Source organism: Melanerpes formicivorus, unplaced genomic scaffold (genome assembly GCF_026170545.1).
Source record: "Melanerpes formicivorus ecotype bairdi unplaced genomic scaffold, bMelFor1.0.p_v2 SCAF_31, whole genome shotgun sequence".
NCBI lineage: Eukaryota > Metazoa > Chordata > Aves > Piciformes > Picidae > Melanerpes > Melanerpes formicivorus.
In genome coordinates this window covers 9,294,829-9,320,353 of record NW_027142383.1, presented here as the reverse complement: position 1 = coordinate 9,320,353, position 25,525 = coordinate 9,294,829, and the positions used below count along the sequence as shown (strand labels likewise).

At 55.2% G+C, this 25,525-nt stretch overlaps 2 protein-coding genes across 5 annotated transcripts in view; one reads left to right on the top strand and one right to left on the bottom strand.

The window, feature by feature from the left end:
* The window catches only part of IAH1 (isoamyl acetate hydrolyzing esterase 1 (putative)), a 48,489-nt gene extending 44,433 nt beyond the window's left edge, over positions 1–4,056 (top strand). The window contains 3 exon segments of the mRNA XM_068155366.1: positions 2,212–2,373; positions 2,614–2,711; positions 3,846–4,056. Coding sequence (XP_068011467.1) covers positions 2,212–2,373; positions 2,614–2,711; positions 3,846–4,013 — 428 coding nt within the window. The 3' untranslated portion in view covers positions 4,014–4,056.
* Positions 4,057–12,919: 8,863 nt separating this feature from the next.
* Positions 12,920–25,525, bottom strand: part of ADAM17 (ADAM metallopeptidase domain 17) — a 79,357-nt gene continuing 66,751 nt past the window's right edge. For 3 of the 4 annotated variants that reach the window (XM_068155334.1, XM_068155337.1, XM_068155338.1), the window contains 11 exons: positions 23,497–23,641; positions 22,725–22,813; positions 21,241–21,393; positions 20,072–20,271; positions 19,508–19,611; positions 18,838–18,972; positions 18,321–18,451; positions 17,370–17,448; positions 16,039–16,127; positions 15,225–15,281; positions 12,920–14,368 (listed from right to left, as the gene is read on the bottom strand). In XM_068155334.1, coding sequence (XP_068011435.1) covers positions 14,042–14,368; positions 15,225–15,281; positions 16,039–16,127; positions 17,370–17,448; positions 18,321–18,451; positions 18,838–18,972; positions 19,508–19,611; positions 20,072–20,271; positions 21,241–21,393; positions 22,725–22,813; positions 23,497–23,641 — 1,509 coding nt within the window. In that variant the 3' untranslated portion in view covers positions 12,920–14,041. The remainder of the gene's footprint in view (positions 14,369–15,224; positions 15,282–16,038; positions 16,128–17,369; positions 17,449–18,320; positions 18,452–18,837; positions 18,973–19,507; positions 19,612–20,071; positions 20,272–21,240; positions 21,394–22,724; positions 22,814–23,496; positions 23,642–25,525) is intronic. The other variant, XM_068155336.1, reaches the window with a different exon arrangement.

The window sequence follows — 25,525 nt, the reverse complement described above, 5'->3', positions numbered from 1 at the left end:
GCAAACTTGCTGAGGGTGCACTCAATGCCACTGTCCATGTCACCCACAAAGATGTTGAACAAGACAGGTCCCAGGACTTATCCCTGAGGGACTCCGCTTGTCACTGGCCTCCACTGGGACATGGAGCCATTGACAGCCACTCTTTGGGTGCGGCCATCAAGCCAGTTCCTTATCCATCTAGTGGTCCACCCATCAAACCCATGTGTCACCAGTTTGGAGATCAGGATGTGGTGCGGGACAGTGTCGAAGGCTTTGCTCAGGTCCAGGTAAATGACATCAGTTGCTCACCCCTCATCTATTAATTTTGTCACCTGCTCATAGAAGGCAACCATGTTGGTCAGGCAGGATTTGCCCTTGGCAAAGCCATGCTGACTGTTCAAATCACCTCTTCACTATTCTTCTGAGCCAGTAGTGCCTCCAGGAGGATCTGCTCCATGATCTTTCCAGGTACAGAGGTGAGACTGACTGGCCTGTAGTTCCCTGGTTTCTCCTTCTTACCCTTTTTGAAAATAGAATAGAATAGAATAGAATGGAATAGAATAGAATAGAATAGACCAGGTTGGAAGAGACCTTCAAGATCACCCACACCACCCAATCAACTAACCCATGTAACCAAGCACCCTGTCAAGTCTCCTCCTGAACACCTCCAGTGACGGCGACTCCACCACATCCCCAGGCAACCCATTCCAATGGGCAATCACTCTCTCCGTGTAAAACTTCCTCCTGACCTCCAGCCTGAACTTCCCCTGGCGCAGCCTGAGACTGTGTCCTCTTGTTCTGGTGCTGGCTGCCTGGGAGAAGAGACCAACCTCTGCCTGTTTGCAACCCCCCTTCAGGTAGTTGTAGAGAGCAATAAGGTCACCCCTGAGTCTCCTCCTCTCCAGGCTAAGCAGCCCCAGCTCCCTCAGTCTCTCCTCATAGGGCTTGTGTTCCAAGCCCCTCACTAACTTCGTTGCCCTTCTCTGGACTCGTTCCAGCAAGTCAACATCCTTCCTAAACTGAGGGGCCCAGAACTGGACACAGTACTCGAGGTGTGGCCTAACCAGTGCAGTGTACAGGGGCAGAATGACCTCCCTGCTCCTGCTAGCCACACTGTTCCTGATGCAGGCCAGGATACCATTGGCCCTCTTGGCTGCCTGGGCACACTGCAGGCTCACGTTCAGCCTACCATCAACCAGCACCCCCAGGTCCCTCTCTGCCTGGCTGCTCTCCAGCCACTCTGACCCCAGCCTGTAGCACTGCATGGGGTTGTTGTGGCCAATGTGCAGAACCCGGCACTTGGATGCGTTAAATCTCATGCCGTTGGACTCTGCCCATCTGTCCAGCCTGTCGAGGTCTCTCTGCAAAGCCTCTCTACCCTCTAGCATATCAACTCCTGTCCCCAGCTTGGTGTCATCAGCAAATTTACTGATGATAGACTCAATGCCCTCATCCAGATCATCAATAAAGATGTTAAAGAGGATGGGGCCCAGCACTGATCCCTGGGGGACTCCACTACTGACTGGCTGCCAGCTGGATAAATGGGGGTGATGTTTCCCCTTTTCCAGTCTGCGGGGACTTGGGGTGGCTGAATGCCCTTCCCTGGAGGGGTTTCCCAGAGGCAGAGCTGTGGTGCTGAGGGCCATGGCTCAGCCCCAACCTTGGCAGGCAGCATGGTTGGGATGGGTAAGCCTCAGGGGCTTTGCCACCCTAAATGATGCCATGGTTCTTTGACTGGTGTTTAGGCCATGCAGGGCCTTCTGCTTCTCTCCTCCTCAGCAGGTCTTGACAGGTGCCTCTCAGGGGGTTCAGAATCAGTGGCGTGTTCATCAGCTCCAGCTGGAGCTGGGCACCCCCCACCTAAGCCTGGAGCTGGGCACTTAGCTGATTTTCCTGCCTTTAAAGCAGCCTGGGGAGTGCCTGACCAGAGGGGTTGAGGAAGTGAGGACAGGTGGCTGTGGGCTCTAAGGGAAGCCTGCAGAGCTCTTCTGATCAAACATCAGTGACTGCTTCCAGGAGGCTGCCAGCAGGTTCCCTGCATCCCAGAAGGGCTGGAGGTGACCACGGCTCTGAGAGAAGCTCTTTAAGGCTCTGATTTGTCTGCTTTGGGTGCTGAGAGGCAGCACTTCCCTCACACCTCCTGGCTGGGGGAGCTGCAAGGTGCAGGCTGTGCTGTGAGACAAAGCTGTGAGCAGTTGGCATCACTGCTGGCTGTGTTCCACCCCCTGGCAGAGCTCAACCCCAAGCAGCACATCCCCTTGGAGGAGTATGCTGCCAACCTCAAGAGCATGGTGCAGTACCTGAGCTCAGTGGGCATCACTCAGGACAGAGTCCTCTTGATCACCCCTCCTCCTCTTCAGGAGGCAGCCTGGGAGCAGGCCTGCCTTGCCAAAGGTAAGGGCATGGGCTGCAGGGGCACAATCTCTGCAGCTTGCTGGCAGACACTAAGTCAGTGGTGCCAGGCTGGCAGGTCATCAGCCTCGTGCTGTGCCAGCTTGCAGTTGTGTCCTCTGAGAAGGCTTTGGGATGAGCTGGTGGAGTAGCTACCAGCTCCCTGCCTCTGAAAGTGCTGTCTGAGCTGTTCCTGCACAGACCTCACACAAGGGCCTGCCCCTAGGAAACAGCTTCCACCAGGGTGCACTGGGCAGGCCAGGCAGTATGCCCAGGCCTGCGTGCAGGTGGCCAGGGGCACAGATGTGCTGGACCTCTGGACACTGATGTAGAAGAATCAGGTATGGTGCCCTGGGAAAGGCTTTGGGACTGCCATGGACTGGGGAATGTGTGGGCAGCAGGAGTAGGGCAGGGATTGTGCCCAGCGCTGGGGAGGCCACCGCCTGAGTGCTGGGTTCAATTCTGGGCTCCTCACTCCAAGAAGGACATTGAGGGCTGGAGCAGAGCCAGAGAAGGGCAACAGAGCTGGGGAAGGGTCTGGGGAACAGAGCTGGGGAGGAGCAGCTGAGGGCCCTGGGGGTGTTGAGTGTGGAGAAGAGGAGGCTGAGGGAGACCTCATTGCTCTCTGCAGCTCTCTGGGAGGAAGCTGCAGGGAGCTGGGGTTGGGCTCTGCTCCCTGTTAAGAAGTGATAGGAGCAGAGGCTGGAGATGAGCAGAAATGTCTTTGCTGCAAGAATAGTCAAGGAGTGGGAGAGCTCCCTGCCCAGGGAGAAGGCTGGATCCCCATCCCTGGAGGTGTTTGAAAGAGGAAGAGCTGTGGTGCTGAGGGCCATGGGCCAGCACCAGCCCTGGTGGGGTTGGCTGGTTGGACTCCATGCTCTGAAAGAGCTTTTCCAACCAAAACCCATTCTGTGGTTCAGCAGAGGAGCTGCTGCAGCACTGAGTGATAGCAACTGTGGCCCAGGCTGGTGAAGGAAGCAAAGACTCCAGACTGCTCCACAGGGAGGTGTGGAGAGAGCTGCATACAACCTGCCCCTGCTGCAGTGCCAGTCCAGGGTTCCTTGGCCCTGCAATGGTGGAGGAGCTTAGGGTGGAAGGGGCTCCTGGAGGCAGCAGATAGCTCTGGACTCTGCCTCTGTGCTCCCCTGCACTCCCTGGGGCAGCACTCAGCATGGTGCTTGCCTCACCCAGCCTAGCAGCCTTCCCTCATGGATCAGAGTCATTAAGGTTGGGAAAACCCTCTGAGATCAGCAAGCCCAACCTGCCACCCAGCACCTCCATGAGCACTGGAGCATGTCCCTGAGTGCCACACAGCAGTGACTTTGGCCCCCAGAGCATTCTCTTCATGAGCAGCACCCCCAGTGTCCAGCTAGCAGAGCCAGGCTGGCTTGGGAGAGATGGCTGAGAGCTTCCTCAAGCCCTTCTGTGTGCAGCTGGCAAAGCCATTCACAGCTGCTTTGAACCTCTCCTTGCAGGACTTCTCCTCCTACTTGTCTGATGGCCTCCATCTCTCAGCAGAAGGCAACAGCCTTGTAGTAGCACAGCTGTGGGCACACCTGGGAGAGAGGCTCTCAGTTCTGCCCTCACTGCTGCCCTATTGGTGAGACGTGGACCACAGGGACCCCAAGGCCAGCCTGCTGTGACAGCTCCTCTGGTGGGGCTGGATGGGGCCAGGCTGGCTGCAAGTAAGCATTCTATAGGCAGCTTAGGGCTGTCTCAAGATCTCTGGACCTTGTTCTCATGGGCGACTTCAACCTGCTTGACATCTGCTGGGAACTCAACACGGCAGAGAGGAGACAGTCTAGAAGGTTCTTAGAATGCATGGAGGACAGCTTCTTATCCCAGGTGCTGCGAGAGCCTACCAGGGGCAAGGCTATGCTTGACCTCCTCTTCACCAACAGGGAAGGACTGGTGGGCGATGTGGTGGTTGGAGGGTGTTTGGGGACCAGTGACCACGAGATAATTGAATTCTCGGTTTTTGGTCAAGCCAAGAGGGGCAGCAAGAAGACCTCCACTCTGGACTTCCGGAGGGCAGACTTCGGGTTACTCAAGGAACTAATTCAGAGGGTTCCTTGGGATAAAGCCCTTAAAAACAAAGGGGTCCAGGAGAGCTGGACCTACTTCAATGAAGAATTGTTGAAGGCTCAGGGACAGGCTGTGCCAATGTGCCGGAAGATGAGCCACCGGGGCAGACGGCCAGCCTGGATGGTTCATGAACTTTTAATGGAACTGAGGGAAAAAAAGAGGGTGTATCACCTTTGGAAGAGAGGGGAGGCAACCCACAGAATGTTTAAGGATGTTGCTAGGTCTTGTAGGAAGAGAATTAGGGAGGCAAAAGCACACTTGGAGCTTAAACTGGCCTCTACTGTGAAGGACAACTGTTGTTGGGGTTTGTTTTGAGCAAGAGGGGACATGGGTCCCAGGAACACCTGTGCAATTCAGGCCTTGAAGAATTCTCTGTTGATAATATAGTGGCGGAGTAGGAGATGTGAGAAAGTGCTGATTGCTTGGTATGCTGAAGTCCAGCTGCCCCTGAGATGGGAGGCAAGCAAGATAAGGAGGAGGCGAGATCTGGGAAAGAGAGCAATTAGGCCGGATAGAAGAATTCCACAGAGTTGTGAAAACAATGATGTAACCTTTTAGAGAGCAACCAATAGTATGTTGCCAAGTGGGCATAATTATAGCAAACGGTATATAAGATGTGTCTGATGCTCAATAAAGTTGGAATCCGCTGATCAAATTGGTCGAATAAGCGGCCCCCTTCTTGCAGTAAGTGGCGCTCGAACACGGGACCCTAATGAAGACAAACGTTAGGGTTTAAGAAGTTCTTCGGGACGTTGAGAGGTTCGCAGTAAGCCGGGAGGCAAGAAGACGGCCGGCCCGGGATAGCAGTACCGGAGGCTGCAAGAAAAGGGAAGACAGCTTTGAAGCCGAAGACGCTGTAGAGCCGGAAACTGCTTAAACGAGGACTGTGCGCACAGGTATTAACGTTTAAATACGGATATGGATAGGCAGGCAGCGTATGATTTATTTATATGCTTTTTAGAAAAGCGACAGTGTAAGTTAAATTTTAAAAAGGAGTTGGTGCCGCTGTTAAGCTATGCAGAAGAGTTAGGATATTTTAAGGACCCAAATGAGGTGTTTGAAAGATTGCAGTGGAAAAAGTCTGGACAAGACTTGTGGCTGCATGGCTTAGATGATGAAAAACGAGCAAAGGAGTGTGGAAAATGGTGGAAGATGGTTATGACAGCATTGGATCAGCATCGTGCTGAGCAAGTGGCAGCTTATCAAGCCAGGGTACCATTAGATCATACGGACCCAAATGGAGCAAGTGTTACACATGCTGGGTTGCCTTTGTCAGAAGAGGTTCAGGATTATTTAAGAAAGGAGAAGGCTGCGTGTGTAAAAGGACTAGGTGGCAGAGTCGAATTACAATCTGTAACACAGGACTCTGCTGAGGAGCCTTCCCCGTCTCTTTTAGCTGAGCAAATTGTACAGGAGAAGAAAGTAGGTGAGGGAGAGGAGACAAACAGGGCGGTAGATCCTGGAGGTGGTGGTAAAGATCATGCAAGAAAGCACACAGAGTATTGGCGAAAGGTTGCAGAGCACTTAAATGCCGAAGGAGATCAGGAAGGGCTTAGCCGGCTGGCTGCTTCACATCAAGCTTTTCCAGTGATGTATACACAGGTCCCTGGGGAGCAAAATGTTGTTCAGGCTGATGTAACCCAATTGCCATGGAAATTGTTATCTCAATTAAGACAGACTGCGAGTCAGTTTGGGGTTCAATCTGAACCAGCTAGACAGATGATTGATTTTATTTACATGAACTATAATATGTTGCCTAGAGATTCTTATAATGTTATGAAGCTGATCCTAACAGCATCTCAATTTATGACATTTTTGAATGAGTGGGAACACCTAGCTAGACAATCAGCTGGAGTACAAAGACAGCAGATCATCAGCAGATCCTAGATGGACAGTAGCCGAATTGTTGCTGAGGGCTCAGGACTTGCCAAGCAATCCGATGGCCATGTTGACGGAGGTGATTGATAAGGGATTACAAAAACAGGCTGAGGTGTTGTCAATGACAATGACAAAACAGCTTGAGCATAGTCAGCAGGTTATGGCAGCCTTAGTACCTTTGCGCACAGACTCGAAAGGGCAAGGCCGACCCTATAAGCAGTCATCAGACGAAATACAGTGTCATCGAAAAGCGTAAGGCGGAGATATCGTCTAAAGTAATGCCTGGACTTTTGGCCCATAGATCCGCTTTAGGGCATTTCCCTAGCGGAGAGAGTTATTTTGATGAAGCTTGTTGGAGAGAATACAGGAACAAGTTGTGGGACTTGGTTATAGATGGTGATAAAACTGCTATAAAGCTGCAAAAGTCGTGGCGAGAATGCATGAACTGTGTTAAAACCTACGAACTGAAACAGCGAATGGCTGCTGCAGTTAGAGCAACTTTGTCAGGACGAGATGCAGCGCCAGGTGTATCTGAGTTGCAGCTGAAAGATGTGTCTGAGAACTGTCGACCGATCGACCGGGGCCGCCCCCGATACATCTTGCGGCGACCACACCGCGTTTACCAGCCGTCACCACTGCCGTTTTCACACAGCGGGGAAAAAGCCGGAAAAAGGCAGTTCAGTGTGTTCGACCCCTTTTTATCAACACCTTCCTCTGACATCGCCAGCGACGGCTCGGACTCGGAAGACAATACCGGCAGCGAGGAATTCAAACAGCGCCGACTTTGCTTTACGGCCCCTCTTAGAAAAAATGGAGCGCTTGGAGGCTCACGGTTACAGCGTTCCTGCCACCGCACTCCTCCCGCGAGCCCTGCCGGCCCCCGCGGATACCGACGGCTCCGACCAAGGCGGTACCGGCTGACGCACCACCGACACCGACAGCACCGACAGCAGCAGCGGAGCAGCTGCCACGGCAGCAGCCCCCACCCCTTTCCCCCGCAGCGGCTTTAGCCGCACTACTCTGTTTTGATTTAAAGCAACAGTACTCATTTTGTCATTTCTGATTGTAACGTCTTTCAGAGATTTGTTATTTAGAGTTTTGTTAAGTTTTTCTAATAAGCATAATGAATAAGCAAGCATTTGGTATTTATAAGTACTTAGTACATAGTAATTGCAGTAAGGTGTATGCACTTAGTTAAGAGTTCAAATTGTAAGATTTTCTTTTGGTTCGAACCTTCTTAGTTGTCTGCCTAGGCATTTCAAAGGAGCTCCATGTAATATAGTTAAGGAATGTATAAACAGGTTTTAATTTTGGAAAGTGTTTTTTAGTTAATGTAATAATTTTATTTCTTTTTAGACACTGATTTGATGGATTAATTTTAACATAGCTTTTTAAGGTTTTAAGGATTTTTTGGTATTAGCATAAGTTAAGGTTTGTAGTAAATAGGTATTAATTTTAACAACTATTCCTTCACTAATGTGCAGAAGAACCAAGACTGAGAGGAAACAGCATTTCCCATGAAGTCAAACATCAATCACAATAACTGTTATGATAATCTGGGGTCAAAAGCATCAATCAAAAAAATATTTTGTCCTGAATGATGAATCTGAAAATAGGCAGTTTGGGCTGGTAAATACAGAAAACCTATTTTGTGCTGAGAAAAAGGATTTAAATCCCCATGGAAAATTATTGAAAGGGATTGGCATAAGTGGGAAATAAAGACTAGAGAAATTTTAGTTGGGAAATATCAGGAATAATTAAAAGGATTAGTAAAAGGAAAAGTAAGAGACATAAGATTTTGAAGGAAGAGGAATTGAAATAACAGAAGCACAATGGGAAATGGTAAACAAACTAACCAAGGAAGTAGAGAAGAGACTCCAAATGGAATTTTGAAGTGGGTTAAGGAGTTAAAAAATCTGTAGGGCTCCTGAAGAATGTAACTGCTGCCGAGAAGAAAATACACCCGGCTGCTGGTTGCACCCCAGCAGGCCGAGGAGGCAGAGTTCACATATACTGGTGGAGCCTAATTTTGATCCTAACCCTATTTGTACATAAGTAGTCCAATCGAAATCAAAAACCACGTTCCCATGTGTGGAATCTTGATCAGACCGGAGAGAAAAGACTTGAACTTGAAAAAGCAATGGTAAATTTTTCTGCTACAGTTGAAATCATAGTAAATGCAAGCACAGATGCAATAAAAGTGCAGCAAATTGAAATCAATAGTCTCTCGAAAATGTCTACTCAGAATAGATTAGCTTTGGATTTTTTATATGTTAAGGAAGGGGGTGTATGTGTAGTCATAAATGTAAGTTGTTGTAGTTATGTTAATCTAGATAAACGAGTGGAAACAGATTTACAGGCGATTGTAAACCACAATCAGATATTACATCAGATTTCTTTAGATGATACTTCTTGTGGATATAAAGAAATATGGGATAAATTAACTTTCTGGTTACCAAATCTAAATTGGCTTAAACATTTGTTTGTAATATTGTTGGAATAATTGTAATATTGCTATGCATAATACTCTGCAATTGTTGTTACAGAATACTAAGACCTTTAAGTAAGATTGCTCATGTCAATGAGTTACAAGTAGAGAATTATGATCAGAATGTGATCAGAACAGATGAACTTAATTATGATCCAATTAAGAAGGTTCTGAAATATCTGGAAATTTTAACACAAATCAATGGTGACAAAAAAAAAAAAGGGGGGGAATTGTGATGAATATACTGGTGATTTGTGTTAAAATTGTAAGACTTAGAGTGCACTGGGATTAAGGGTCAGGATCTTGTGAGGCCTGTTTAGAGGGTAAAGAGAAAGAAACCTCTCTTGCAGACTTGCAAGGACACTGTCTGGTTAATTGGAGACATCACGGCTGAGAAGGAGCTGTCTTAAAGATAAACATTCAGAACTGGGAATTTGTTTTCTTCAGATAAGAAGCCTGCACAATTGAGCATGTGTGAAAGTGGATGCTTTGACCCTTACCACACTGAATGTAGGGAGAAGGGATTTATATGTTATCTCACCAGTTCGCTATAATTTTACACACCTAGAGGGAAAATCAAAATTCATAACAACACAACATGCATTTTCATTTTTGATTGAAAACATCAACAAATGGTACCAATAAGAGATCAGTATTACCAGGATGAGCAAAAACACATTATTATGGGTAATTTTTATATTGGGCAAGGCAATGAAGCTCTTTTGCTCTTGCTGATTGCCTGCAAGTTTTCTGTCTGTGAAGCTAGAGCCTGGCCAGATCTACCTTTACAGATTAAAGAAATCTTGCTACCATTAAACAAATTATGATTTTTGACCATCCTAGAGAAAATAAAGGTGCAACATAACAGGTAATAATGAATTGATTGAACTTTTTCAGACATGTCTGATAGGGATACCCAGACTTAATATGTTTGTTAATTATAGTAGTAAGTTTTAAGGTTCTTAGGTATCATTTTACTCATTTTGATTATTGTTAAACTTGTTTATAATTGTATTATGCAAAGTGTTCAAAGAATAACTTCCAAGGCCTTACTTGCACAAAAGAAAAACGGGGAAATTGTTGTTGGGGTTTGTTTTGAGCAAGAGGGGACATGGGTCCCAGGAACACCTGTGCAATTCAGGCCTTGAAGAATTCTCTGTTGATAATATAGTGGCAGAGTAGGAGATGTGAGAAAGTGCTGATTGCTTGGTATGCTGAAGTCCAGCTGCCCCTGAGATGGGAGGCAAGCAAGATAAGGAGGAGGCGAGATCTGGGAAAGAGAGCAATTAGGCCGGATAGAAGAATTCCACAGAGTTGTGAAAACAATGATGTAACCTTTTAGAGAGCAACCAATAGTATGTTGCCAAGTGGGCATAATTATAGCAAACTGTATATAAGATGTGTCTGATGCTCAATAAAGTTGGAATCCGCTGATCAAATTGGTCGAATAAGCGGCCCCGTTCTTGCAGTAGACAACAAAAAGTCCTTCTATAAATACATTAATAGTAAGAGGAAGGGGAAGGACAACCTCCACTCCTTGGTGGATACGGAGGGGAACATTGTAACAAAGGATGAGGAAAAGGCAGAGATACTTAACACCTTCTTTGCCTCAATTTTTACTAGAAGGGCAGAACGTCTTCCTGACAGCTGGCCTGCAGAGCTGGCAGAAAGAGCCAGGGAGCTGCACAGTTTCCCTGTGTTCCATGAGGAGGTGGTTGGAACTCTCCTTAGCAGCTTGGATCCCCACAAGTCCATGGGACCAGATGGGATTCATCCTAGGGTGCTGAGAGAGCTGGCAGATGAGCTGGCCAAGCCACTCTCTATCATTTTTTCCAGCAGTCCTGGCTCACTGGCAAGGTCCCAGAGGACTGGAAGCTGGCCAACGTGGTGACCATCCATAAGAAGGGCCGGTTGGATGAGCCAGGGAATTACAGGCCTGTCAGCCTGACCTCAGTGCCAGGCAAGATCATGGAACAGGTCATCCTGAGTGCAATAACACAACACTTACAGGATGGCCAAGGGATCAGGCCTAGCCAGCATGGATTTAGGAAGGGCAGGTCCTGCCTGACCAACCTGATCTCCTTCTATGATCAGGTGACCCGCCTGGTGGATGTGGGGAGGCCTGTGGATGTAGTCTACCTGGACCTCAGCAAGGCCTTTGACACCATCCCCCATAGCAAACTGCTGGCCAAGCTGTCAGCCCATGGCTTGGATGGGAGCACACTGCGATGGGTTAGGAACTGGCTGGATGGCCGAGCCCAGAGAGTGGTGGTGAATGGTGCCACATCCAGCTGGCAGCCAGTCACTAGTGGTGTGCCCCAAGGATCAGTGCTGGGCCCTGTGCTCTTTAACATCTTTATTGATGATCTGGATGAGGGCATTGAGTCCATCATCAGTAAATTTGCTGACGACACCAAGCTGGGGGCAAGAGTTGATCTGCTGGAGGGTAGAGAGGCTCTGCAGAGGGACCTCGACAGGCTGGACAGATGGGCAGAATCCAACAGCATGAGATTTAACACATCCAAGTGCCGGGTTCTGCACATTGGCCACAACAACCCCATGCAGTGCTACAGGCTGGGGTCAGAGTGGCTGGAGAGCAGCCAGGCAGAGAGGGACCTGGGGGTGCTGGTTGATGGTAGGCTGAACATGAGCCTGCAGTGTGCCCAGGCAGCCAAGAGGGCCAATGGCATCCTGGCCTGCATCAAGAACAGTGTGGCCAGCAGGAGCAGGGAGGTCATTCTGCCCCTGTACACTGCACTGGTTAGGCCACACCTCGAGTACTGTGTCCAGTTCTGGGCCCCTCAGTTTAGGAAGGATGTTGACTTGCTGGAACGAGTCCAGAGAAGAGCAACAAAGTTGGTGAGGGGTTTGGAACACAAGCCCTATGAGGAGAGGCTGAGGGAGCTGGGGTTGCTCAGCCTGGAGAAGAGGAGACTCAGGGGTGACCTTATCGCTCTCTACAACTACCTGAAGGGAGGTTGTAAACAGGCTGATGATGGTCTCTTCTCCCAGGCACCCAGTACCAGAACAAGAGGACACAGTCTCAGGCTACGCCAGGGGAGGTTCAGGTTGGATGTTAGGAAGAAGTTCTATACAGAAAGAGTGATTGCGCTATGGAATGGGCTGCCCGGGGAGGTGGTGGAGTCGTCATCATTGAAGGTGTTCAGGAGGAGACTTGATGGGGTGCTTGGTGCCATGGGTTAGCTGTTTGGGTGGGTTGGATTGGTTGATGGGTTGGACACGATGATCTTGAAGGTCTCTTCCAACCTGGTTTGGTTTATTCTAAGTTTATTCTAAGCATCTGGCTGCAGCCCAGCAACTCACCACAGATGCTGCAGCCCTGGGGAGAAGGGCAGTGAGCAGAGCTCTGTCAATGCTCTTCCCTCTCCCCAGCTCTTGGCCTGGGGGAGAATAAAGATGGCACCACTTGGACTGTGCCAGGGGGTGCCTGGTCTGGTCTGCCCTGGCCTTGGACAGGATCAGCTCTTGCCTTGGAAGCAAAGGAGAGGGACAGAGGCTGCCCTGGGGAGCTTGTGGACTATGAGCAGCTAGGAGCTGGTACCTGCTCTGTGCCAGGGTGAGAAGCTGCAGCAGAAGAGGCCAATTTGCAGCTGCCTGGAGCTAGGCCAGAAGCTGGTTTGAATTTGTAGCTGCTGCTGGCTCTGAAGGTTTGGTTTGTAGCAGCTGCTGGCTCTGAACCCTGTCCCTGCTGCAATGAACACAGCAGAGGGTGGCTGAGCAGCGGAGGGGCTCCTGGGGGGCTGTGGAGCTTCCTGCTAGGAACCAGCCATGGAGATGCCACTCCTGGTGCCTGGAGCACAGCTCAGCTGGCTGGTGAGGTGGATTCTGGCTTCCAGGAGCTGCTCCAGACCTCTGCCTGCTCCCAGCTGCCTGGTTGTCAGTGGGCAGCAGCAACTGTGGTGCCTTGCAGAGCCAGCTGAGCAGGCAGCCAGAGCTGGGCCTGGAGGCCATTTCCAGCCCCAGGAGCAAGCAGGGCAGAGCTGCACCATGGGCACTCAGGGCCTGGCCTTCCAGAGGGGAGCAGCTGCAAACAAGTGCAGGGCTCAGGCCTTGGAGAGACTGCAGAGGCAAAGCTACTTTGGTTTTAATATAAAAAGCTTTTATTGTCTTAGGAATTAAATTAACTCCTCCCAGGTGGCCTTGGCACTGACCCAACAGAAACCCAACCAGAAAACCCCCTCAGAGTTCAAACCCAGGGCAGGAACCAGCAGCTGCCAGCCAGGCACAGGTAAGGCACAGGTGCAAGTGGCAGAGGAGCAGGGGCCTGTGCTGGGGAGGCAGGGGGCACTGGGGTGGCTCCTTCCCCTCACAGCCACCACCTGTCACTATCAGTGCCAGTCCTGTGCCACTCAGCCCTGCTGCTGTGCCCAGCTGCAGGTGGAGGGCACCACTGCTGCCACCCCCGTGCCTGTGTGGGGAGCTGAGTGCTGGAGGCTCCGAGGTTCCCCTTTCCCTGGTTACTAAGTTCACTCCTGGGTCAAATGCTCCTCTCCAGCTGCTGCTGCACTGCAGCCTCCAGAGGCCACCCAGAGTGCAGCCTGAGGCCCAGCTCTGGGAACAGAGCCTTGTTGCAAATGCCTCTGCTCCCCCAGCAGGCATCTCCCCTGCCTCTGCCCTGCCAGCCATGCAGCAACCTCTTAGTGCAGAGTAGGCACCCCTCAGGGCACAAAGGGAAGCCCTGCCCTGAGGACAGGACAACCTCAGCACCACAGGCAGGGGAGGCTCAGGCTGGAGGAGCTTGGCAGCCTCCCAGGAGTCTTTTGGTTTGAAGCTGTGCAGCGCTGAGCTTCCTGCTCTGCAGGCTCCGTTGTCACTACTGTCTGTCCGTCCAGGCCTTTGCTGCCCTGCCCCTTGGAGTGCTCAGTGCTGTGCTCCAGGTGGGAGATGTCATTTGGTTTGGCAAGCCCCTGGCTGCTCTCAGACTACAAAATATTGATTCCATTATAAAAAAGGCTGAGGGGCACAATCCACCAGCTGGGGCACAGCTGGCTCTGCACCCCAGGCAGGAGGGAAATGGCAGCTTCGGTTGGGGTCCTCTGGGAGGGAGAAAGGCTGCAGGGGACGGCGTGGGAGGAAGGTCCCAGCCCCGGCCAGCCCCTGGGGGAGGTCACTTCCTTGGCTCCCTTAGGGCCCCAGCTCTGTCTGGCCGCAGGGGGGCAGCCGGCTGGCCGCAGCCAGGCCCTGCAGGGCAGCCAGCCCCTAGCACTCTGTCTCCTTGCTGTCTACCCTGCCCTGCCGCTGCAGCTTGAAGGAGGAAGCCTTCTCGCTGTGCCGCACCGCTGGCTCCGTCAGGTCCTCGAAGGACTTGGCTGCAGCGCCAGCGCTGGGGAAGGGATCCTGCTCGAAGGCCTCCTCTTGGGAGTCGGTGCTGGGGTCCTCCTGGATAGTGTCCATGCGCTGGTGGTCCTGCTTGGGTGTGGGGCCCAGGGGCTGCAGGGGCTGGTGGCGGCTGCTGGGCGGCGCCACGGGGAAGGGCTTGATGATGCGAACCGAGGCCGAGTCCAGGCTGCTCAGCATCTCCACGTTCTGCAACAGGCAGGCAGCAGCCTCAGGGAGCAGCCAGCACAGCCCTGGGCTCTGGCACCACGCAGAACCTGGGGACGTGGTGGCCACGGGGGGGGAGGGGAGCTCAGAGGGCTTCTCCAAGCCAAACCATTCCGGGGGGCTCAAAGGGGAGAGGGACCTCTGAGGATCAGCTGCACTCCTGGCAGGGTGGCTGGAGGACCACCATGGCCTCTGGCACAGCCTGGGGCTGGAAATGCAAGGCCAAGCCAAGGGAGAGCTCAGGGCAGGGCACAGCTCACTCCTCTCTTCCAGCAGGAAGAGTTCCCCTCCAGTGGAGCTGCATGCAGGGGCAGAGGGCAGGGGCAGAGGGCAGGGGCAGAGGGCAGGGCCTGCTGCCATCACACTCAGGGAAGTCAGAGCCCCCTGAACCAGCACAGTGTGGGAAACAGCCACAGCTCTCTGGGCAGAAAGAAGTCCCCCTGGGTTCAACACTCATCTGCTCAGGACTCCCCTTGCTGCCAGCCACTGCACCCTCAGCAGACCCCACGGACACAGGCTTGGTTGGCAAAGCTGCTGGTGCCAGGAGCCCATCACCTACACCTCTGCCCTGGCATTTTCCAGACTGGGTTCAGGTATAAGCTCCAAGGAGACTTTCCATGGGATCACAGAATGGTTGGGGGTGGAAGAGCCTTTTATGGTCATTCCCTAACTCTACCAAGGCTGCTGCCAAACCACGGCCCTCACTCAGGCTTGGAAAGAGCTCCTCTGGGTGCCTGATCCCTCTGCAGGGTGAGTCAGGCCTCTGCTGCCACCTCCCTGACCAGCACCCCCTTAGGGCTGGGGCTTCTGCCACACAACCACTCAGCCAGCAGCTTACACTGGGGCAGAACAGGGACTTGGTATTCTCCTCGTACTGCTTGTCCAGCTTCTTGTCCTGTTGGGACACAAACCAAGCCAGCTCAGGACATCAGCTCACAGACCAAGGAATTACTGAGGTCTCCAGTCAAGGTCCCTGCCCCATCTCCCTGCAGGCACACAGCAGGGCATGGAGCTCTTCTCCCTTCCCATCCATCCCCCAGCCCCAACCCCACCCTGCAGGCAGTGCCACCCTACCTGCCCATGCCCCCAGCTGTCACCAGCTCTCTCCATCCATCCCCAAGCTCAACCCTGAGCAATTCCTGCTCAGCCTCCCCACAACATGGGGGGGGTCTCTTTCCTTTGGGGGGGCTTGAGGGAACTTTTACTCCAGAGGAAGTTACCAAAATGATGCTCAGGTACAATTTGAGAGGCAGAGGAAGGAAACCTCCCTAGGAGAGGCTGGGAAGGGTTCCAGGGAGCAGCCATGGAAGCATTGGCCAGAGGGGAGCTGGAGTTTCATAGCATGCATGGAATGGGTTGGGTTGGAAGGGACCTTGAAGATTGTCCAGTTCCAAGCCCCCTGCCACGGGCAGGGACACCCAGGATGGGTTGGGGCAGAAGGGATATTGAAGATCATCCAGTTCCAAGCCCCCTGCCATGGGCATCTTCAACCTTCCACCAGCCCTGGTTGCTCAAGGCCTCATCCAGGGAGGGGGAACCCACAGGAGGAGCAGCAAAGCCCTTAGTGTGTTGGATCCCAGGCCCAGGGGATTGCCAAGAGCTGCCCACCCCATGCCATCCAGGAGGGTGCTCTGTGAGCTCAGCTCACTCACCACACAGTGCACCAGGATGCTGAGGGGGATCCAGAAGAGCAAGGAGAAGACCAGCACGGAGCCCACGATGTTGTCTGCCAGGAACTTCCCTGGGAAATGGGTTCAGATCCCTCAGTTCCCAACCAAGCAGTGTCCCACCAAGCATGCACAGCTGTGCCCCCTCCTGTGAGCCTGGCACCAAAACCTGGTCTTGCACAAATCCCAGCGTAGGGGTGGTGGGAAGGGACCTCTGGAGCTCACCCAGACCAAGCCCCCTGCTTCAGCAGCTTGCCCAGGAGCACAATGCCCAGGGGGGGTTGGAAGCTCTCCAGAGCAGGAGACTCCACAACCTCTCTGGGCAGCCTGCTCCAGGCCTCCAGCAGCCTCTCAGTGAAGCATTTTCTCCTTATGTTGAGGTGGAACCTCCTGGGTTCCAGTTTGTGCCCCTTGCCCCTTGGCCTGTCCCTGGGCACCACTGAGCAGAGCCTGGCCCCAGCCTCTTGCTCCCCACAGCTCCTTTAGCTCTTGCTGAGCATTGCTCAGCTCCCCCTGGGGCTGCTCTGCTTCAGGCCCAGGGCTCTCAACCTTTGCTCCTCACAGAGCTGCTCCAGGCCCCTCAGCAGCTTTGCAGCCTCCTGTGGACTCTCTCCAGTAGTTCCCTGTCCCTCTTGGACTGGGAGCCCAGAACTGCCATGGGCTGAGGGCCTGCCAGGGGGTAAGGACCTGCCAGGGGGTAAGGACCTGTCTCCACACACACATGTGCCCCCCAGGGGCACACTCTGCCTGTGGCTGCACAGGCTGAAGAGCTTTAACCACCATCAAGAGCCATTTGTGAGAGCTGAGGACTGGCAGCCCCCAGCCAAGCTGCTGGGCAGGCTCAGCAGCCCAGGCAGGCTCCCACTGCAGGGTTTGCTGGCTCCCAGCAACAGAGTGAGGCACTGGGGGTTGCACTGGGGGTTGCACTGGGGGATGCCCATGTGGTAGGGATCAAGACCAGGGAGTCCTCTCCACCAGGTCTGGGCAGTGCCTCAGAGCGGGCAGTGCCTCAGAGCAGGCAGAGCCTGGGGCTGTGACCTCTGTGGTTTTCTGAGGAGAGCAAAGGAGTTCTGCTGCTGAGAGGCCCTGCTGAGCCCAGCTGACCCCCACAAGGCTCTGCCCTCTCCTCTCTGTGCCATCCCTCCTGGGGCTCAGCCAAGGCGTTTGCTGCTCCCCAAGCTCAGAAGATGCTCATAACAGCCCAGAACAATTCCCCCTCCTTGCATCAGGCAAGGTGTGCAGTGCTGAGGCAGGAAGGGGTGAGGGCAGCTGAGAGGGAGCTGCTGCTGCCTGGCACAGCTCCCTGGGCAGCTTACCAAAGGTGTTGATGCTGAGCTGGTCGATGAAGTCCCAGAAGCGTTCGATCACATCCTGCACCTGCTTCTCACACTTGCCCTGCAAGGGAAGCCCTCCCTCACACCACAGCCTCCCAGCACCCAGGCACAGCTGCTGCCTGCTGCTGAGGGCAGAGACAGAGGGCACAAAATACAGGCAGGGTGGCAGGTGGCAGGGTGCTGAACACAGATCACACCCAGCCCATGCTCAGCACCCCTGGGGCTGGCAAACAGCTTCAATTCCAGCACTGAACAGAACTAGGGAATGGTCTGGGGTGGGAAAGGCCTCTGAAGCATCCAACCCAACCCCCCCATGGCCACCAAGCCCTGGCCCCAAGTGCCATGGCCACAGGGTTCTGAACACCCCCGGGGATGGGGACTCCACCACCTCCCTTGCAGCCTGCTCCCAGCTAAGCTTTGATGTCTGAAATGTGCAGCAGAGGACAGGAACCTGGAGGTGCTGGGGAGGTTTAAGTGCTGGAAGCCTCAGGTCCCATCACCCCCCACGAGGGCTGCAGCTCCAGAGCTCAGGCTTACAGACAGAGCTGCCCAGGCCTGGTGTGCTGGCTGCCCTCAGCAGCTCTCTGGGCGTTCAGCTCTGAGTGAAGGGCTGGGGGATGCCCTTCCAGCCTGGCATCCTGTGCTGCCTGGGCTGAGCAGAGCAGAGCAGCAGCAGTGCTGCACAGCAGGCCCAGATAGCCCCTCCTGCACACAGCTGCCTGGGCTGGGAGCAGCAGCAGGGAGCAGCTTCACCCTGCCCTGCAGATCTGAGTCCCACCACAGCCTCCCACACCCCAGGAGAGCTGCACACACACTGCCAGGCTGCGGGTCCAGCTGTGGCTGCTCTGGCAGCACAGCCAGGTGGCAGAGGGCTCTGGCAGGTGGCAGAGGGGTGCCCAGGCCAGCGGCAGCAGCAGGGGAGGTCAGACTCACGTTGGTGTTGCAGAAGCCGACGGTGCAGGGCTTGCCCTTGCGCAGGAAGAGGAACTGCTGGTTGGCATCGAGCACGGGCAGGCAACGGCCCTGCTGGTCCCGGCAGCACACCTTGCATGAGTTGTCTGTCTCTGCAGCCAGGGCAAGCTCGTGCTGGGGGCACCGACAGCCACCTGCAGCCCACCACTGCCCCCTGGCCCTGCCCAACCCAAGCAAACCAACCAGCCCCACCCACCCCCACCCAAACCCAACCAACACAACCCAAACCAAAGCCACCCAAATCCCAACCAACCTCACCAATGCCCAACCAGTGCCACCCAAACCCCAACCAATGCCATCAAACCCAACCAATGCCACCCTAACACCAACTATTGCCACCCAAACCCGACCAACCCCACCCACACCCAACCCAACCCCACCCCCAGCACCAAAGCCCCACAAACCCCAAGCCCAGCCCAGCCCATTGGTGCGGTGGGGGCCGGCGCTGGGGCAGCGCCCCCCTGCGGGCGGCACGCACCGTTGCAGGCGCAGGAGCGCAGGCTGTGCTGGCGCTCGCAGAAGGGGACGCACTCCCCGGCCATGCAGCGCCCCATGTCCACACACACCGTGTCGTCCGGCGCGTTGTCCGGCGGCGGGCACTCGCTGCTGCTGCCTGCGGGCGGGGGGCGGCGTCACGGCCTCGGCCCAGCCGGGCCATAGGGGCGGCAAAGGCAACCCGGAGCCCTCCCGAGGCTGCCCACAGCTGTGGCACTGCAGCACTCCTGAGCAGGAGGCACCAGCACAGCCTGCTGGCACCATCCTAGCAGGGCAGCAGCTCTGACTTCACTCCTTGGCTGCAGGGAAGATGAGGAGGAGGAAGCAAGCAAGTGGGGAAGCAAAGCAGAGCTGCAGGAACTCCAGCCTTGCCATGGCAAAATCCAGCTGGCTCCTGTCCCCTACCAGGGACACAGTTTGGAGGAAAAGAATGAAAAAGAAGATAGAAATGAGGGGAAGGGGAAGGCCATTTCCCAGCCCCGGGGCAGCACAGCCCCAGTGCCTCCTGGCACACAATGCTGCCCATTGTGGGGCACTCCTGGGCCCCTCAGCTGCTTCGGGGGAACAAAGGCTCTGCTCTGGGAGCGGATGACAGCAAACACCGGCCTGGAGCACTTGGCTGAGGGGACAGAGGGGACAGAAGCAGGTCCTACCCGTGCAGAAGGACTCTCCCTTGCAAGTGGCATTGATGGCTTCCTGGCACTTCTTCTGGGCACTCTCGAACTGGCAGCCCTTGCAGCAGGGACTGTTCCGGTCGCTGGGGTCAGAGCGGCAGGGCCAGGACAAGGCCAGGGAAGAAAGAGTTAGGGGGAGGAAAGGTCCTCCCTGGGGCCTCACTCACAACTCAACCCCCTTCTGCTCTCCCTGCCCCCTCCCACAGCCAGCTCTAGAACCACAGAACTGCCTGGGCTGGATTAGCCCTCTGAGAGCATCCAGTCCAACCTCCCTGCCAGCCCCCACAGCTCTGAGCCCAGGTGCCAGAAGGGCTGCTCTGACACTGCTCTGCTCCAAATGCTCCTAATGCCTCTTGCCCCAGACCCCAGAATCAGCCAAGCACAGAATGGGTTGGGCTGGAAAAGCCCTCTGAGAGCACCCAGTCCAACCACTGACCAGCACACCATGGCCCCAGGTGCCCTGGCCACAGGGTTCTGGAACCCCTCCAGGCATGGGGACTCCACCACCTCCCTGGGCAGCTGTGCCAGTTCCAGTGGCCTCACCTGCACTTGGCTCCAGGCTTGAGCCTGCAGTCTGAGGAGCAGCAGGGGTCAGCCTGCTGGTAGAGCAGCCCAGGGTCACACTCCTCCCCCTCATCCACCCTCGAGTTCCCACACACTTTGTTGTTGCGCTCCTCGAAGCACTCCTGGGCCTTGATCTCTATGGTCCTGTGGATGGACTTCTTGCTGCAGCTGGAGAACATCTGGAGCCAGGAGGGGAGAGAGCAGTACTGAGAGCCTGCAATGGTTTGGCTTGGAGAAGGCCTCTGAGAGCCTGGTGGCCTTGTGACCTTCACCCAGGGACTGAGTTTGGTTCTCCCCTCTCTGTGAAAGGGGCAGGGAAGAGCCAAGAGATGGAAGTGCCCCAGAGGTGCTTGGTGTGCTGCCAGCTCCTGAAGCCCTGGAGGAGAGCTGCTTTGTAACCATGGAAGGGTTTGGGTTTGGAGAAGCCCTCTGAGATCCTCCAGTCCAACCCCAGCCCAGCCCCACCATGGCCACCAAACCCTGGCCCCAGGTGCCATGGCCACAGGGCTCTGGAACCCCTCCAGGCATGGGGACTCCACCACCTCCCTGGGCAGCCTCTGCCAGTCCCTGACCACTCTGGCAGCAAAGAAACTTTTCCTCTTCTCCAACCTGAACCTCCCCTGGCACATTCCAGGCCATTTCCTCTCCTTCTGTCACCCTCTGACAACAAATGGCATCTCAGACAGCCACAGCCTCCCCACACCTCCAAGCTGCTCTCTCTGCTGTGCTCTTCCCTCTGTGCTGCCAGTTTGCCTCCTTGGAGGAATTTTGAGATGGGGAAGTCACAGCTGGGTGCCTGGAGGACACTGCTGCACTGCAGTGCAGGGACAGCTGCAGGAGGCCCAGCTCAGGGTGACAGAACCAGCTCCAGCTCTCCCCTGGCTCCAGGAGCACCCCCAGGAGTGCTGTGAAGCTGCAGCTCTGGGTCAGCCCAGCCCAGCAGGCCTGCAGCCTCCTCACTCCTCCATAGCAGGCACAGCACTGAGCCACTCCATGATTCCATGACCCAGAGCTGAGCTGCTCCTGCAGAGCACCCCAAGAGCCTTCCTCTGGCTAACCCAAGGCACTCCTGAGTGCTCCAGGCTCCAGCAGTTATCACCCCCCAGAGCCTGCATGCAAGGGGGCAGGGAGCAGGGCAGGAGCTGTACCTTGTTGTTCTCATGGTCTCCACTGACAGCAATGGGGTACATCACATACTTGCCCCCCTGGTCCTCAGTGGGGGCACACTCTGGCAGGCTGTCAGGGTCGTGCTCTGCTCCAAAGTTGTGTCCCAGCTCATGTGTGGTCACCAGGTCAGCCTCCTGTGTGCAGCATGACAAAAACCCCAAGGCTGAAACCAAAAGAGTCCAAGCAGGCCAGGACAGCAGATGCCAGCTGCTGCCAGCCCAGCAGCACCCCCAGGGCACAGCAGGAACATCTAGGGGGGCTCAGCAGAGGGGAATTGAGGGCAAGATAAATTGTAGTGCAGTTCAGAAGCTGCAGGCCCAGGTCTGGAGGCAAACTGCTGTCCTGAAGCACCACTGCCAGCCTGTCTGCAGGGCAGGGCAGGGCAGGCACTCCCAGCAGCACAGCTGCCTTGGCACCAGCTGGAGGGCACAGAAAGCAAGACACAGCCCCACCTAAGGGACTAACCCCTAAGCCCTGTGGGGTTTAACCATCAGAAGCAGCTGGAGGCTGGCCTGGGGAGTGCTGAACAAACTCTTCCACTGCTTGCTGGGGATGATTTCCAGCACTGATGCCAGGACCCCAGAGCAGCTCTGCTGCTCCTGCCCTGCAGTGCCCTCAGCAGCAGGGGCTGGGGGGCTCCCAAGGTGGCACCCACAAACAAATGGAAGTGAGGCAGGAGGCAGCCAGCAGCAGGGGAGGAAGCCTGGGCAGCTGCCTGCCCTTGAGCACTGCACAGGCAGCAGCAGTGCCCAGGGCAGGGCAGGAGCTGGGCACTGCTCAGCTGCACTGCAGTGTTCCATGTGGGGAAGGGCTTGTAGCAGATTTGGCTTTGCTTTTCCAACCCCAAGGGGCCACTGTGCCACACTTGCTGTGACACCACCCCACAGTGCCCCCATGCCTCCCCCAGGCTCTGTGCCCACCCCTGGCAAGGCAGCAAACAGCTTCCTTTGTCCTGCAGGGCAGAGCTGCAGGCTGGAGAGTACCAAAGGCAAGCACAAGGCCAGGGCTGGGGCTGCTACCAGCCCTCACACAAAGCTCCACTGTGCTCTGCCAGCTCCCTGCCAGATCCTGTGCCCAGCCCTGCCCACACACCACTGATGTAAGCAGAGCTGAGAAGTCAGCAGAGGTCAGCAGGGCAGGAATGTGCTCAGTGCCTGCTCTGCCTGGGGGGCTCTGGCTGGGGGCAGCTGGGTCTCAAAGCAGAACACATTGGAGTTCATCTTCAGCTCCCAAGCCCCTGCTGCTCCTGGGCCACCACAGCTCCCAGCAGAGCTTTGCTTCCTTCCCCCACAGGGATTCACTCCTCAGCCCCACTCAGCCCTGGCAGCAGCAGCCAGGATGGCCTGGGGGGGTGACCTCCAGCCCTGTCCCCAGGGATTCCCTCCCATGGGAAGCCCAGGAGCTGCTCACACTGCCAGGGCACAGAGCCAACTCTCAGGCCCTGCAGAGCAGGCTGCTGCCCTACCTTGGTCAGGATGGTCTTGCCATAGTTCTTGGTGCTGGTCAAGCCACTGTTCAGGTAGATGTCCTTCTTGGCTATCTGGCTGTAGTAAGCTACAGAAGGGACAGGCAGACAGACATTGGCATTTCCCTGGGGCTTCAGGAGCTGGGGGAGGGCCTGGGGAGATCTCTACAAAGGCTTCTAGTGGTGGCATGAGGGGGAATGGGATGAAGTTTGAGCAGGGCAGATTGAGACTGGAGATGGGGAAGAAATTCTTGCCAGTGAGGCTGGGGAGAGCCTGGCACAGGCTGCCCAGGGAGGCTGTGGCTGCCTCCTGCCTGGAGGTGTTCCAGGCCAGGCTGGATGAGGCCTTGAGCAGCCTGGGCTGGTGGGAGGGGTCCCTGCCCATGGGAGGGGGCTGGAGCTGGAGCATCTTCAAGGTCCCTTCCAACCCAACCCCTTCTCTGCCTCTCAGCTGTGCCCAGGCTCCCCAGTGAGCCTCTGCTTGCTGACAGCCTCTGCAGGCACACAGCAGCTGCAGTGCTGCAGTGAAGGCAAAGCTGGGACAGGCATCTGCCCTCCTGAAGCACTGCAAGCAGCCCCTGGGCTGGGCAGCCTGCAGCAGCCTGCACACAGCCTGGGCCCCCAGGCTAATCGGTGACCACCATCCTCCCCTCCCCTCTTCTCCCAGCTCCAGCCAAGAAGGGTTGAGCTGTCTCAGCCAGGGGCTCCAGGGAAGCAGTTGAAATAGGAAGGAGCTCCCAGGGCCCAGGCAGGAGGAGGGAAGGGGCCTTGCCTTTAGGACAAATGCCCCCATGGCTGTTGGGCCTGGGGGAGCCGACGTAGGCCAGGCCGAGGGTGCCCATGTCGAAGTCCTGGTAGGTGAAGAGGTGAGCCAGGCACACTTGGGCTGCCTTCTCAGCTATGTCAAAGCTGAACTGCTGTAGAGGGGAAGAGAACCAAGCCTGCTGTGAGACACTCAGAGGAAGCACCAACAGTGTGAGGCTAACAACAGGGTGCAGATGAGGCAGGCAGCAGGGGGCACTGGGCTGGCTGGCAGTGGTGGCTGCTGGAGGGGAGGGAGGCTCTGCAGAGGGCCCTGGCCAGGCTCAGCAAAGCCCAGTGCGGGGCCCTGAACCTGGGGCACAGCCACCCCATGAAGGCTCCAGGCTTGGGGCAGAGTGGCTGGAAGCCAACCAGCAGAGAAAGGCCTGGGGGTGCTGGTGGGCAGCAGCTGGAGAGGAGCCAGGGGGTGCCCAGGTGGGCACAAAGGGCAGCAGCAGCCTGGCCTGGAGCAGCAGTGGCATGGGCAGCAGGAGCAGGGCAGGGATTGTGCCCCTGGATCAGACCTGGGGAGGCCACAGTTTGAGTGCTGGGTTCAGGTTTGGAGCCCTCACTGCAGGAAGGACACTGAGGGCTGGAGCTCAAGTGGTGTTCTGCTCAGTTCCCTCAGTGGCAGGGGTGTACACTGAGAGGAATGGGAGAACCCACACCATCAACAATTGGCTCAGGGGATGGTGCCAGAGGCAGAACTTTGGGTTCTATGACCATGGGACAACTTTCACCGCACCTGACCTGCTGGGTCCTGATGGGGTGCATCTATCTAGAAGGGGTAAGAGAGTCCTGGCACTGGAGTTGGCAGGGCTCATTAGGAGGGCTTTAAACTAGGTCTGAAGGGGATGGGTGAGGCAATCGGTCCCTCTGCAGAGGTAAGAGTAGGGCACAAGGTAGGGTCAGTGGAGAAGTCAGGAACCCAGCTGCGATGCATGTACACCAATGCATGCAGCCTGGGCAACAAGCCAGAGGAGTTGGAGGTCCTAATCCATCAGGGCGACTATGATGTAGTTGCCATCTCAGAAACTTGGTGGGACAGCACCCACGATTGGAGTGCTACAATGGGGGGTTACAGGCTCTTTAGGAGAGACAGGCGAGGGAGAAGAGGAGGAGGGGTGGCTCTGTATATTAGAGAGTCACTCTCTGCCACACAACTTGAGGTGGAAGATGAGGGAGTTGAGAGCCTGTGGGTCAAAATCAGAGGACAGCCTAACAAGTCTGACATCCTGATTGGAATCTGTTACAGACCACCCAGCCAGGATGAGGAGGCTGATGAAGTATTCTACAAGCAGCTGGAGGCCATCTCAAGATCATCAGATCTTGTCCTTGTTGGCGACTTCAACCTGCCAGATATCTGCTGGGAACTTCATTCAGCAGGGAGGAGGCAGTCCAGAAGATTCCTGGAGCGAATGGAGGACTGCTTCCTGACACAGCTGTTAAGCGAGCCTACCAGGGGACAGGCTCTGCTTGACCTGCTGTTCTCCAATAGGGAAGGGCTGGTGGGAGACGTGATCGTGGGAGGCTGCCTAGGGTGCAGTGACCACGAGATAGTGAAGTTTTCAATATGCAGGGAGATAGGGAGGAGCACCAACAGAACCTTCACCTTGGACTTCCGAAGGGCAAACTTCAGCCTATTTAAGAAACTTGTCTGCAAAGTCCCCTGGGTACCAGCCCTCATGAACCAAGGGGTTCAGGAGGGTTGGACCTACTTCAAACAGGAGCTCTTGAAGGCACAGGAACTGGCGGTTCCCACGTGCCAAAAGGCAAGCCGGCGGGGAAGGCGACCGGCCTGGATGAGCAAGCAGCTCCTGGAGGATTTAAGGGGGAAGAGGAGGCTGTATCACCTTTGGAAGGAGGGGAAGGCTTCTCGAGGTATGTTCAAGGAAGCTGTTAGATTATGTAGGAATAAAATTAGGGAGGCTAAGGCCCAGCTGGAACTGAAGCTGGCCACCTCAGTCAAAGATAATAAAAAGCATTTTTATAAATATATT